The 11956-nt window shown below is 51.6% G+C and overlaps 1 protein-coding gene across 1 annotated transcript; it reads left to right on the top strand.

Annotated features, from left to right (window-relative positions):
* The first annotated feature begins 48 nt into the window (after positions 1–48).
* LOC116438501 (serine/threonine-protein kinase PAK 1-like) lies at positions 49–3875 on the top strand. Its single transcript, XM_032097439.1, has 5 exons — positions 49–213; positions 1032–1131; positions 1573–1772; positions 3136–3273; positions 3711–3875. Exons 1-5 carry the CDS (start codon positions 73–75, stop codon positions 3837–3839), a joined length of 708 nt encoding a protein of 235 aa, XP_031953330.1. The 5' UTR covers positions 49–72; the 3' UTR covers positions 3840–3875.
* Positions 3876–11956: the final 8081 nt, after the last annotated feature.

Genomic DNA, 11956 nt, shown 5'->3' with positions numbered 1-11956 from the left:
TCAAAGGGACCTGGAAACAGAATCAATCGTTGTCTTTTCCAAACAGTAGCCTAGCCATGCACGTTCATCTCCATGGCCTCATTTCCTTCTTTCAGCTACCTTGTGGATGATGAACTCTGGCTGGTGATGGAGTACATGGATGGAGGCACTCTGAGTGATGCCATCAATGAGATGTACATATCTGAATATGAGATGGCAGCCATCAGTCGGGAGGTCAGGAATCCCACCTGTGCTTCCGAGGGCTTGGGCAGGATTGTCTGGGAAACAGGGGCTGAGAACTGGAGTGGTTCCATGTGCCAAACTTTGCTTCTGTGTGGCTGCTATGCTATGGGGAAGCAGGTGAACTGCGTGGCAGTGTGCCTGCCCTCACTGTGCTCTGTTCTTGTACTCTTATCTCCTGCTGTTGCATTCTCACTCTGTCTCTTGTATTTGTATTTGCCGTTCTCCACCTTGCCTCTCTGAATGTTTGCCTGGAGCCTGTCTTCACTGCATTCCTTGCCTGTAAAAGCAAAGGTGCTGGTGGCAGAATTTGAAACTAATGCTAAAAGAGACTCATTTCTCAGAGTCCTCAGCTGAAAAGGATAGCAGTGCACCCAAAATGCTGTTTGCTTCTGAAAGGTGACTCATGTGATACTTCCAAGTCTGTGCTGAGGCCAGCAAATAAAACCTTTGCCATGCAGCCTCCCACCCAAAAGTGACCCACTTCACAGCAAAGGGAGGGACTCTTTCTTTCTTGGCAAACCCTTGTTTGTCCTCTGGATGAAGAAAGCACATCCACTGCAGCAGCAGTCATTCTGGCTGGCTTGCAGAGGACAGTCTAGAACAGCAATTCCCGTTGGCTCTCTCAAAAGCTGACGTGCCTTCCCTTAGAAAGGTAGTGTTGGAGCAGCAAGCTCTTCCTCTCAATGGCACTGTGTTCTGCCATTACACTCCATTCCCCTGGAAAGGGAATATTTTAGAGCTGTTTCCTTTCTTGTGTGCTCAAATCACACCACTAATTTTTATCCTCCTGTCTCTGTTTTCTCTCTCAGTGCCTGCAAGGACTGGATTTTCTTCACTCAAACTATGTCATCCATCGAGATGTGAAGAGTTACAACATCCTTCTGAGAACTGACGGCTCTGTCAAGCTGGGTTGGTATATTCTTGGCCAGGCACAGCGTTCCGGGGATGTGGGGTTTGGGGCTGCTTTTGAGTGACTGCCACTTCCCCCAAAGTGGTGCTGGTGGCAGTGCAGGGACCCCTGCAGCGAGCCGAAGGCACAGTTGCAACGTGCACAGAGGTGTGGCGAGGAAAAAGCAGTCCAGAGTGGCACTGGTTTGGGTCTGTGTGTGTCCCTTCCAGAGGGGGAGCTACAATCTAAAGGTTCCAGGGAATAAAAGCCACTTCTGGGGGCAGCATTAAAAAATGTGGGGATTTTTGGAAGCAGACACTTCCATATTTCCTTGGCTAAGGTCCTGAGGAAACAGAGCAGGGACGGATTTCCAGGAGATTCAACAATGCATTCGCAGACTTACAGTGGGGAGTTCTTTCGCTTGGTTTCCTAATTGTACAGAACTTTTTTGTTCCCCTCAGCTGATTTTGGCATCTCTGCTCAGCTCACCCCTGAGCAGAATCGAAGGAGCTCAGTGGTCGGCACGTCTTGGTGGATGGCGCCTGAGGTTGTTGAAAGGTCAACCATATGGCCCCAAAGTGGACATATGGTCTCTTGGAATTGTGGGAAATCGAAATGGTGGAACGACAAGTTCCTCACTGCAATGAAAGTCCTACCTTCGGTAAGGAGCAAATACTCACTGATCCCTCTGTCTTTTTCACCTATCCTGTGTTCCTGTCCTCCATCAGACAAAATCCCATTGCCATCTGCTGGCACTGCTTCCACCAAGGGCCCCTTCTATAAAATGGCCCTGCAGTACATCAGCATCTGCTGTAGTTTTGGTTGCATCAGTGGGGGAACTCAGGCCTCACCTGAGTGCAAACACTCTCCATTCTCAGGCAACACTTTCCTTTGGGTTTTAAGTTGTTCCAGCTCGTCTGTCTGTGTAGATGTCTCTAATAACACGAAACACACATCTCAGAGCTGGTGTTACATTTCCAGAAAAGAAGGAAAGAAACCCAAACCAACAAAGTCTCTAAACCAGTGGTTTTCTAGAGAAGAACTGCACTCCCTGTACAGTTTCTTGTCACTTGCCTAAAACCTGGGCATGAGGGTGTAAAGGCCACATAGTATCTTCTGCTTCTTGTGCAGTGTTGCTGAAACACTTAGTGACCATATTTCTGTCATAGCCCAAGCCACGTTCTCCACGTGACCAAGCTGCAGCCTGGTGACATGGAGAGCCTGCCAAAACCTCCCATTTTTTACCTGGCACTTTCTGGGATGGGCACATCATTAATGTATTGACTTGAGTATCCAGAAGAGCAGAGGGTTACCATAGGGATGGCATTTCTCCTTCTTCTGATTTGACCACGAAAAGTTATTCGTTTGCCACATCGGAGAAGCTGGAACTTGCAGACTGCTGCGAGACAGAGCTGCAGGTGGCTCCTGTGTGCCCAAACAGGCATTTTCATCCCAATATGTTTCTGCATGCATCTTTAACGTGTCTGTGTCGAATGCGAGGTTCCAAATGTTTCTTTCCTTACCTGAGCAATAACTCCCTTTTATATAATAACACTTGAAAACAGTTAGAGCAAAGTCCCTCTTCCAAATAGTCTGTCAAGCTGGTGTGAATCTTCAGAGAAGCAAAACGTGCTTTTGCTGATGTAGTTGCCCCTAACTAGGTCAGCCCAATCAAATCAGCTGCCAAGGCAAGACCCGCTGGATGCTGGAAAAGCTGCAGCTGCTTTGGGGTTTGGGTTTTTTGTTGGTATAGGAAAGTCATCTCTGCCTCTCTGCCAGGGCAGAAATTGCCACTGCAGAGTTGAGCTTAATATACATTTTGGCCCTGGGACAATCGAAGTGTCCTTGGAGAGCAAACCTAGAGAGGCTTTGTTATGTCTAACTAGCACGAGAGAAACAGTAACTAACAGGCCACACGAACTTCAGAGCTACACACTAGGCAGTACAGGACTTGAAAAAGAGAAAAGTTAAAACCTAAGGCATCAAAAGAAGCAGGTGGAGTCTTGTGTTTCCTTCTTCTCCAGGCTGAACTCCTGATAGCCACAGGAGGGACCCCACAGCTGCAGCAGCCCAATCTATTCTCGGCTTTGCTGCGTCACTTCCTGAGCTGCTGCCTGCAGAAAAACGAGGAACAGCGCTGGTCTGCCAAGGAGCTCCTGCAGGTAAAATGCAAAGGGACTGCAGGTCAAACAGTGTCCGAGGATGGGCTCCTCCTCCACTGGAGCCCCAGGCATCAGATGAGCCCCCTTCCTCCTCATCTCCACTTTTGGTGCTTTTCAAATGAAAATGGCGAGGAATCCTGGGCTGGGCTGGCAGGGACCTGTAAAGGCCATCTGATCCATGTGGCCTGCAATGAGCAGGGATATCTTGAAAGAGATCAGGTTGCTCAGAGCCCCTTCCCACCTGACCTGGAATGTTTCCAGGGATGGGACACTTACCAGTTCTCAGGACAACCTGTGCCACTGTTGCAACACACACCTTAGACCTACTCGGAGTAAATCCCCTTTTCTTCTAAAAATATTACCCCTGCCTTTGAAGCACTGAGCTTGGAAAGCCATGGCTCATTGTTCTTGGCTGTTTTTTTTTTTCCTTTGGGCAGCATCCATTTGTAACATCAGCCAAGCCTGCGTCCGTCTTGCTGCCACTGATCCAGTCAGTGAAGAAGTGGAAGGAGGAGGAGAAAAGATGGCGGTGCCAATCCATCCATTCAGGACTATTTTCTTCATGACCAGTTTAGATTAGGATTGTACAATTGTACTCTACATGGATGGCAAATAAATAAAGTTTCTGAAACCCCAACCCATCTGTAAGATTCCTTATTTCTCACCTTGTGATTAAGCTCAAGATTTCCGTCTGAATTGTCCGTTGTTCCTTAAAGGTGGAAAGTGACACTTACGGCTTCTTTGGTATGGTTTGTAAGTGGGGCAGGCTCTTCTTCATTCATCCTCTCCAGACCACACTGCCTTTGGAATACGGCACACTGGCCGTTTTTTGTCCAGCAATTGTGCTTGTAGTTGAGGCAGAAAGGGCAATGGCATTTGCAGGCAAAACCAGAGGAGGAGTGGTGCAGCCAAGACATCCTGTGCAGATGCAGGCGTTCAGCTGTGACTCGAGAGCATTGGGGTTCCTGCCACTTGGATTTGTATCCCTAAGTGCAATCTCTTTGGCTCGGGGAGAGTCTTGCTCAGCTGAGAAAGCAGAAAGGTCAGCGAGGGTGCTCTGAAAGGTCTCGTCTGATGCAGAGCTGTCAGCGACCGTGAGGTGAGAGTGGCCCAGCCTTGCCCGGGCCGGAGCCCCAGCAGAGCCCTGGCAGAGCCCAGAGCAGCCTGAGGCTCGGCAGAGGCCGGCTGGCAGGAGGCCCTTGTAGCTGCAAGAGGCAGCAGCCTGGCACTGGGTGCCTCTTCCTGGGAGCGGGCAAATCCTCCCGTCTCAGAGCCAAAGCGGCAGCTGGCTGCTCCCGAGGGAAGTGTAGCCGTGCTGGGCCCAGCGCAGACTGGTGCCATTGGCCGTCTGGAGGCGGCCCAGGAGGAGAGAAAGGCAAAAGGCAGCCGAGGGCTGGTGCCCCGGCTGAGGATTGCTGCTCTTCTGCCGGCTGCCCTGTAACTCCTGGGAAAGGTTAGCAGTGTGTGCAGCAGCCTGGGCACAGCGGGAGGGAGCCGGGCTGCTCCGCAGGCTCCAGCACAGGGCAGCGTCCTTCAGGCACGGCAGTTCTGCCAGGGGAACCGAGGCCAACGGGAGCCAGCGACAGCTCCTCAGGTCAGATCTGCAGGAGCCAGTGCCTCACACAGCTCTGGGAGGAAGCACCTGCAATCCTGGAGTTCTGCACTGAGTCAGAGCAAAGGTGTGAAATGCAGAGCGTTCTGCAGAAATATTCGGGGCCACCAGGCCAGCCTGCTTTGTGCTCTCCGGCGCACAGCAAGCACGGCATCATGCAGCTCTGAGTTGCTGGCAGAGAGGGAATTGGGATGTTCCTGAGGCTTGTGCTTGAGTAGTGAGCTGATTTAGAAGGGAGCAGAATAAATTCAATTGGCAATCTATGTTTTCTTTATTCCTTTCTGAAAGACAGACGCACTGTGTCTTCATTTAGCAAAAACACAGCCTTTTTTTACTGTATTTTAGGACAATAACTTAGGCAAGATCTTCAAAACAGCAACTGAAGCAACTCCCATGCAGTGAGCAAAAAAAATCCAACCCTCCACATCTTTCTGCTGTAGATCTTGATGTTTTGGTCCTGCAAAGGTCTTGCAAAGGGCTAAGCAGCCTTTAAGGTGTGAAGAGCCTTCTTGTCTTGCCAGCAGGCATGAAGGTTGCTTGGGCTGTTCTGGAATCAGGCCATGAGCTTGTTTGCCTTTGACTTCTTGTTTTGTTGCAGCCCCTCTGTGGCAAATGTCCGTAACCCTGTGAGCTTACCGAGCCTTGCTCACTCTGTCTGTCTGTATTGGTTTTGCTCAGCCTGGTTTTTGGTAGCAGGAGGGCCACAGAGGCGGCTCCTGGTAGAAGCTCCTGGAAGTTTCCACCATGTTCAGCAGAGCCAATCTCTGATGGCTCCGAAAGATAGACATGCTGCTGGCCAAAACTGGGCCAATGACAGAGGCGGGTAAAACCTCTGTGATAACATATTTAAGAAGAAAATCAAAACAAAGTCATGGTGGTTTTGCTTCTAGTAAGAGAAGAGAATGAAGTTGAGAACATGTGAGGAAAAACAACATGGCAACACCAGGGTCAGTGAAGAAGGAGGGGCAGGAGGTGTTCCAGGTGCTGGGGCCGAGGTTCCTCTGCAGGCCGTGATGAAGACCATGGTGAAGCAGCTGTGCCCCTGCAGCCCATGGGTCCATGGAGGATGTAGAGATCCACCCACAGCCCGTGGGGGAGGTGCCCGTGCTGGAGCAGGTGGGTGCCTGGAGGGGGCTGTGATCCAGTGGGAGACCCGGTGCAGAGAGGGGCCCTGGCTTCCAGGCTGGAGCAGCCTGTCCTTGAAGGACTGCACCCTGTGGAAGAGTGACCCACGCTGCAGCAGTTTTGGGAGGACTGCTGCTCATGAGAGTGGACCCACGTCGGAGAGGTTCGTGGAGAACTGTCTCCCATGGGAGAGACCCCACAGCCTCACAGGGGAAGGACTCCTCTCCCGGAGAAGTAGAAGAAAATCGTGGTGATGAACTGACCAAACCCCCGTGCCCTGTCTCCCTGCGCTGTCCGGGGGAAGGAGGGAGGGGCTGGGGGGGCAAAGGTGTTTTAAGGGCTTATTTTACTTCTCATGATCTTCCTCTGATTCTGTTACCAATAAATTCACTTTGTAACTTTAAGTTAAGCCTGTTTTGCCCGTGAAGTGTTTCTCCTGGTCCTTATCTCACTCATGAAGAGTTCATTCATTTTTTTTTCCTTCCACAAGAAAAGAAAGGGCTTCTGCATTCTGCGGCTCGCAGAGCGGGAGCCGAGAAAGCACTCTGCTTGCTTGTTCAGCCGTTTTTTTGGGGTTTTTGCCCTCCAGAGAGTTGAACTTTGTTTTTCCAGGAATTTCGGATTTTTTCCCTTTTTCTGATGGACTGCTTCAATATCAGAACACATTGGGAGGACTTTCCACCGAGCACAGAGGGCCTGGTCCTGGGCCAAGTCCCAGCTCCGAGGAAGAGGGAGACCAAAGGGAGGACTCTAACATTTCCCAGGTTTTTCTCTACAGCGAGAGATTTTATTATTTTAGCAGTATTATCCTTTTCCCCTGTGTTTGTTAGAGAAATAGTTTTTTCTTTCACTTTCCTTCGAGGAAAAAGTTTCTTTTTTTTTCCCCAAACCTGGTGGGAGAGGGGTGGTTTATAACCAGCCTTCTCTCAGAGGATATATTTCTAAATTTGGCCAAACTGGCACAAAATTTAGTGGCAGCTGTGGCAGGGGAGCGTGAGCGAGCGACCCTCATGGGTGCCGGCGTCAGGTCAGTGTCAAACCACGATGGAAGCCTCTTCTGCTGGAAAGGGAACATGTTTGCAATGGTGTAGTGATCCCCAAGTCCATACAATACTGCACCAAAGGATTAGACTCTTCAGTGCCTTCTTACTGATCCTTCCTCCCCTCCCCTCCTCTCCCCTCCCTGGGTCCTTCCCTCTCTTTCAAGCCCTCCCCCTTCTCTCGGGCTCTCCCCCCTCTCTCAGCATCTCCCCCTTCTCCCCGGTCACTCCTCCCTCTCCCAGGGCTCTCCCAGGGCTCTCCCAGCATCTCGCCCCTCTCCCAGTCACTCCTCCCTCTCCCAGGTCTCTCTCCCCTCTCCTGGGATGTCCGACCGTTCCTGGACCCCCTCCGGCCCCTCGCAGCCCGTCCCCCGCCGCCTCGCCCGGGCCGTGCCGGGGCCGCGCTCGGAGCCCGGCGGGGTCGGGCCGGGGCCGCCGGGCCGCGTCAGCTCCGCCCCGCGGAGGAGCCGCGACACCGCCCCGGCAGCGGCCCCGCGCAGGCGGAGCGGCCCCGGCTGCGCCCGGGCTGTGCCTGGCGAGGGGCTGCGGGATGTAGGAGCTCGTCGGGGCTCGCCCCTGAAATACCTTCCTAGGTCACATCTTTGGAGCAGCTGTATCCAAACTTTGTAGCAAAGCTGCCATGCAAACCTTCTGAACTTGTTCCAGGATCTGGGCATGCCAGGTAGCCCGAATATCAGGGTCCCAAAATGCACTGATCCCCAGAAAACCATCCAGAGGAACTAGACGCCTGGGATCAGATTCAGGCACATTCCCAGCTACAGCCTTCTCAGCCAACCTTCTCTCGAAAACTGAATATTGTATAGGTTGGAATAAAACCTGACCTAAATGTTTAATATCAAATGGAGAAAGCAGATCAGTATTCAGCACTCCAATAACCTGCATGACCTGAGGGGAAACCTAATCCATACTGAGCAACCTTATTCTGCAAATCCTGGACCACCCTCCAAGCAATACTCTCATGCTTGTCAGCCTGGCCTGAGTTAGGAGGAGCTTTCTGCACTGGGAAAGCCTGGACAGCACCCTCTGTGTCACCACTAGCTGGCTTCATTGTTGCATCTCTTTGATCTACCTGCATACTATCATCAGATAAGGCAGCAGGTCACTCAGGTGCCGTCTGCCCAGCAGGCATCCCAAGTCTTTCCAGCACCTCCCACACCCCGTCTTGCAAGGTGTAGGAAGCCAGAGTGCTGGTAATATTTCTCTGCCTGTTTTGAAATGTTTTCACCCCCCTGAAAAACACTGTTTTAACCTCCAACCTTGGAAAAAACTGCCTATGATCAGACAAGAACTAGAAAATACAATGGTGTGAACTAGGTGATAGACTATTATGTAAGATTGTCACAGGGTGAAAAATTTAGAGGTTTTAGCTTCTCTTTGTAGTAAATAGATAAGAGCAAAAAACATCACAGGGCAGGGGGAGGAGAGGCTTTGGGTATCTTGGAAAAGCCTCTGGTCAGAAGCTTATCCACAGCAGGAGGGGGTGACATGGCCCATCACAGGGCCCCCCCCAAGGGGTCCCCAGACCCTGCACCAGAGCACCAGAGATGATGCAACAGACCCTCAGTGTTGCAAGGGACAGTGCCAAGCCAGCCCCTGCAAGAGGAGACACGTGGGCGTTCCCACCTGGCCCACAGCATACATTAATCCACGGGATTCTGTACTCTTTGGCGTGTGGCCGTGTGGCCACAGCGGCGATGGGGGACCCTCATCACCAGAAGACCAGATGGAGGGGAGCAAGGAGGTGTCGCTGGGACCCTCGGATGGGTGATCTGCTTCCACCTAACCCCTGTCACCTCTCCGTGTTCCCCCACCCCCCACGCACACTTCTTTTTCTATTTCTTTCTCTCTTTTTCTCTCTTCCCTTCTTTTTGCCTCTTTCACTATTAAATAAAATACATCCATTTTTTGGAAACAATATTTAATCTTGTTTGGTTTTCATCTCATTTCTGGGAATATTTAGAACGTTCTAAGTTCTTTCCGGTTTATGCTCAGAGACTTAGCTTGCTTTGCTTTTCTGAGTTTAAACCGCATCGTAACAGTATGCAGCTGCAGCAGGAAGCTGTGGGAAGAGGTGCTGCTGCCATGGCCTTGCGGCTCGGGAAGCCCATGGCTGTGCCCCCCAGCACTGGAGTGCCACCCCCGATGGGGCTTAAGGGGAAGGGCATTTAGAAGGGAGAGAAAGCAGCACCCAGAGATTTTGTGAGGGAAATAACCATTTATTTCCTTTTCCTTGAATAAAGAGTTGCAAGAGCCCCTGCTAGAGCTGCCAGTGGGGCAGCCTCTGGAAGGCCCGGGGAGAGTCCTAGGGCCTGGGCTCCCTCTTTTGTCAGACATACTGGGGCCCAGTGGACAATCAGTCCCTTTCCTGGGAGCACAGGGGCTGCGACTGCTGCCCTGGGCAGGGGGAGGCCTCTGATGTACCAGCTTCTTCCTCCTCATCAGAGCCTGGGGGACTGCTGGCAGGAGTCCCTCGCTGGGAACTGCTGGAGCTGTTGGAGTGGCAGCTGTTGGAGCTGCAGCTGCACCTGGAGCTGTTGCTGCTGAAGCTGGAGCTCCTGGAGTTGCTGAAACTGGAGTTGCTGAAGCTGGAGATCCTGGAATTGCTGGAGCCGGTGGAGCTGGAGCTGGAGCTGGCACTGGCCACAGGGCTGTTGTTCTCATCCCTGATGGCACCAGAACGCAGCAGCCTCTGGGCCTCCTCGCGGCACTGGCCCACAATGATGCTGATGATGCCATGGACCAGTGGTGCCGTGTGTTGCTCGAGGACAGGCTGCAGAACCTCAACCAGCATGTCAGCATTTGGCCCGTAGATGCAAAGGCCATGCCAGATGGTGCTCTCTGTGGCATCAACCCACCACCAGCCCGGTATATTTGCTCCAGCCTCTGATGCAGCCAGGGCCGCACAGGGTCCAGGAGATGCTGTTGTTGACAGAAGAGTTCTGCCCAGATCTCAGGCAGGACACTGCCCACAAACTCCAGCCCTGAACCCTCCTGCTCTGCTGGAAACATCCTCCCCTGTGGAGAGGACGAAGGGGACACCACAGGAGAATGGGAGCTGTTCTCATCCAGGCTGTCGGGAGCTCTCCCCGCCTGGCTGCTGGCATCTGGCAGCTCCTCAGGGACTGTGATGAATGTCTCCAGATAGTCGTCTTCTCCACGATCAGAAAATCGCACAGTCATTATTGTTCTTCTGCAGAGTGGGCACACTGGATTTCTCTGTGTCCACCGCAGGATACAGCCCAGGCAAAACTGGTGGTGACAGGGCAGAGTAGAAGCAACACCCTCACAAGTGCCCTGGCAGATGGGGCAGTTGCTGTCGGTCTCTGTGGACATTTTTGTGCTCTGCAGCACGCTGTGGAGAGATAAGGATCAGGACCTGTTTGCCCTCACTGCTGTCACATCCTGCAGGAGAGAGAGGCCATGGTCCTCTCTCTGAGGTGGCTGTCCTGGGGCAGGGAGGAAGAAATGGCCAGGCCCCTGGAGAAGGACACATCTCCGAGTCCTGTCACCCACCCCACAGCCACGCCAGCAGGACATTTTCCTGCACAGCTCACTTTCAGTGCTGCATCTGCAGTGCTCGGCTGCCTGAAGCAGGCAGGGCAGGGAATCAAGAGTGATGGCTGTGGGACTGGCACCAAGATCTGCCAGTAACAGGCACCACCCAGCACTAGAGAAGCCTGGCTTGATCCTCCAGACCTCACAGTGTCACTTGGATGGAGTTCAGGCTAGAGCCAGACTGGCCCAGGCTCTGCCAACTGAATAGAAGCAGTGAGGGACACAATGTCATCATCCATTCCTCCTGTGATGTCACACAGTCCACTGCTCAGTGACATCAGCCTCCACTCACCTGTGACAGCAAAACAGGTATTTCACCTTCTGGTCACCCCCATATAAGTAGTGAGGGAAGTGAGGTCACAACCCATTGCTCAGGGATGTCACAGTCCACAGGTTGGTGACATCAGCCTCCTCCACCTGCTATTGTCACAGCAGGCCTTCCATCTGTGTAGGCACACGGTGTTGGAGAAAAAAGGGAAATACCATTTCTTGTTTCCAACTTCTACATTCCCATGTTGCGCTCACCTGCATCATGTGTCTGTGGCTGTGTGTCTCATTGTGCCTTTAAAGGTGTCCCTGGGATACAGTGACAGGACACAGGGGAATAATTCAAAGCTGTGCCAGGAGAAGTTGTTACTTGTTGGAACCCAAAAAGAACACAAGAGAAAAGAAGAAAAAGTGATACCTACTAAAACTGGCCAAATAGAACCTTTCTAACACAGTTTTGAGTATTAGAAAGCAGGCATTCTTTATTACACCATGCTGGTCACTCAAGAATCCCGCCTCTAACTGAGTGCCCTGAGCATCAGGTGAACAGAGTTTTTATCATACGCACTGATTACATGTTCATTAGCTCTCCCTGCTTACTTGATGTGTATGTATTACTTTATTTTACAAATTTGCACCCTTTATTGGAGTCCCTATATGGTTCTTTGGGGTCTGTCTTCAACGTCCAGTGTGCTTTTTAGGTGGCTGTTCCTCAACCCCGACTTTGGAGTAAGCACAATACTGTTGTTTTGCAAAATAACTTCTGCTTTGTCAGCCTTGCAGAGCTGAGCTGGCATCCTGCTTGTGTTTTGCATGACTTCTGTTTACCTGTTTACTTCATCCGTTTTTTTCAAGGCTGTGCTGCTCTGTTCTATGGTCCTTATCAAGTCCTCCCTTTTTTTGAAACAAAGTTCCTTATGGGAATTATTTTCTTAATACCTGTATTTCATTTTATAACATCAGGCATTACAACAGCTATAGAGAGATGTTTTAACCAAGACCACCTGGGTAACCATGAAGTAGGTTTGGTCCAGATTTCTTCAACTCCCCAGCAGGTGTCGTC

Source organism: Corvus moneduloides, chromosome Z (assembly GCF_009650955.1).
Source record: "Corvus moneduloides isolate bCorMon1 chromosome Z, bCorMon1.pri, whole genome shotgun sequence".
NCBI lineage: Eukaryota > Metazoa > Chordata > Aves > Passeriformes > Corvidae > Corvus > Corvus moneduloides.
The sequence above is the reverse complement of the archived record's forward strand: the minus strand, read 5'-3'. Positions and strand labels throughout refer to the sequence as shown.

What these genes read in the sequence shown, in the direction of transcription:
- LOC116438501 (XM_032097439.1), top strand. Translation starts at nt 73, where the DNA reads ATGGCCTCATTTCCTTCTTTCAGCTACCTTGTGGATGATGAACTCTGG. An exon ending in TGACGGCTCTGTCAAGCTGG is followed by an intron (nt 1,132 to 1,572) that starts GTTGGTATATTC and finishes TGTTCCCCTCAG; the next exon opens with CTGATTTTGGCATCTCTGCT. An exon ending in CAATGAAAGTCCTACCTTCG is followed by an intron (nt 1,773 to 3,135) that starts GTAAGGAGCAAA and finishes CTTCTTCTCCAG; the next exon opens with GCTGAACTCCTGATAGCCAC.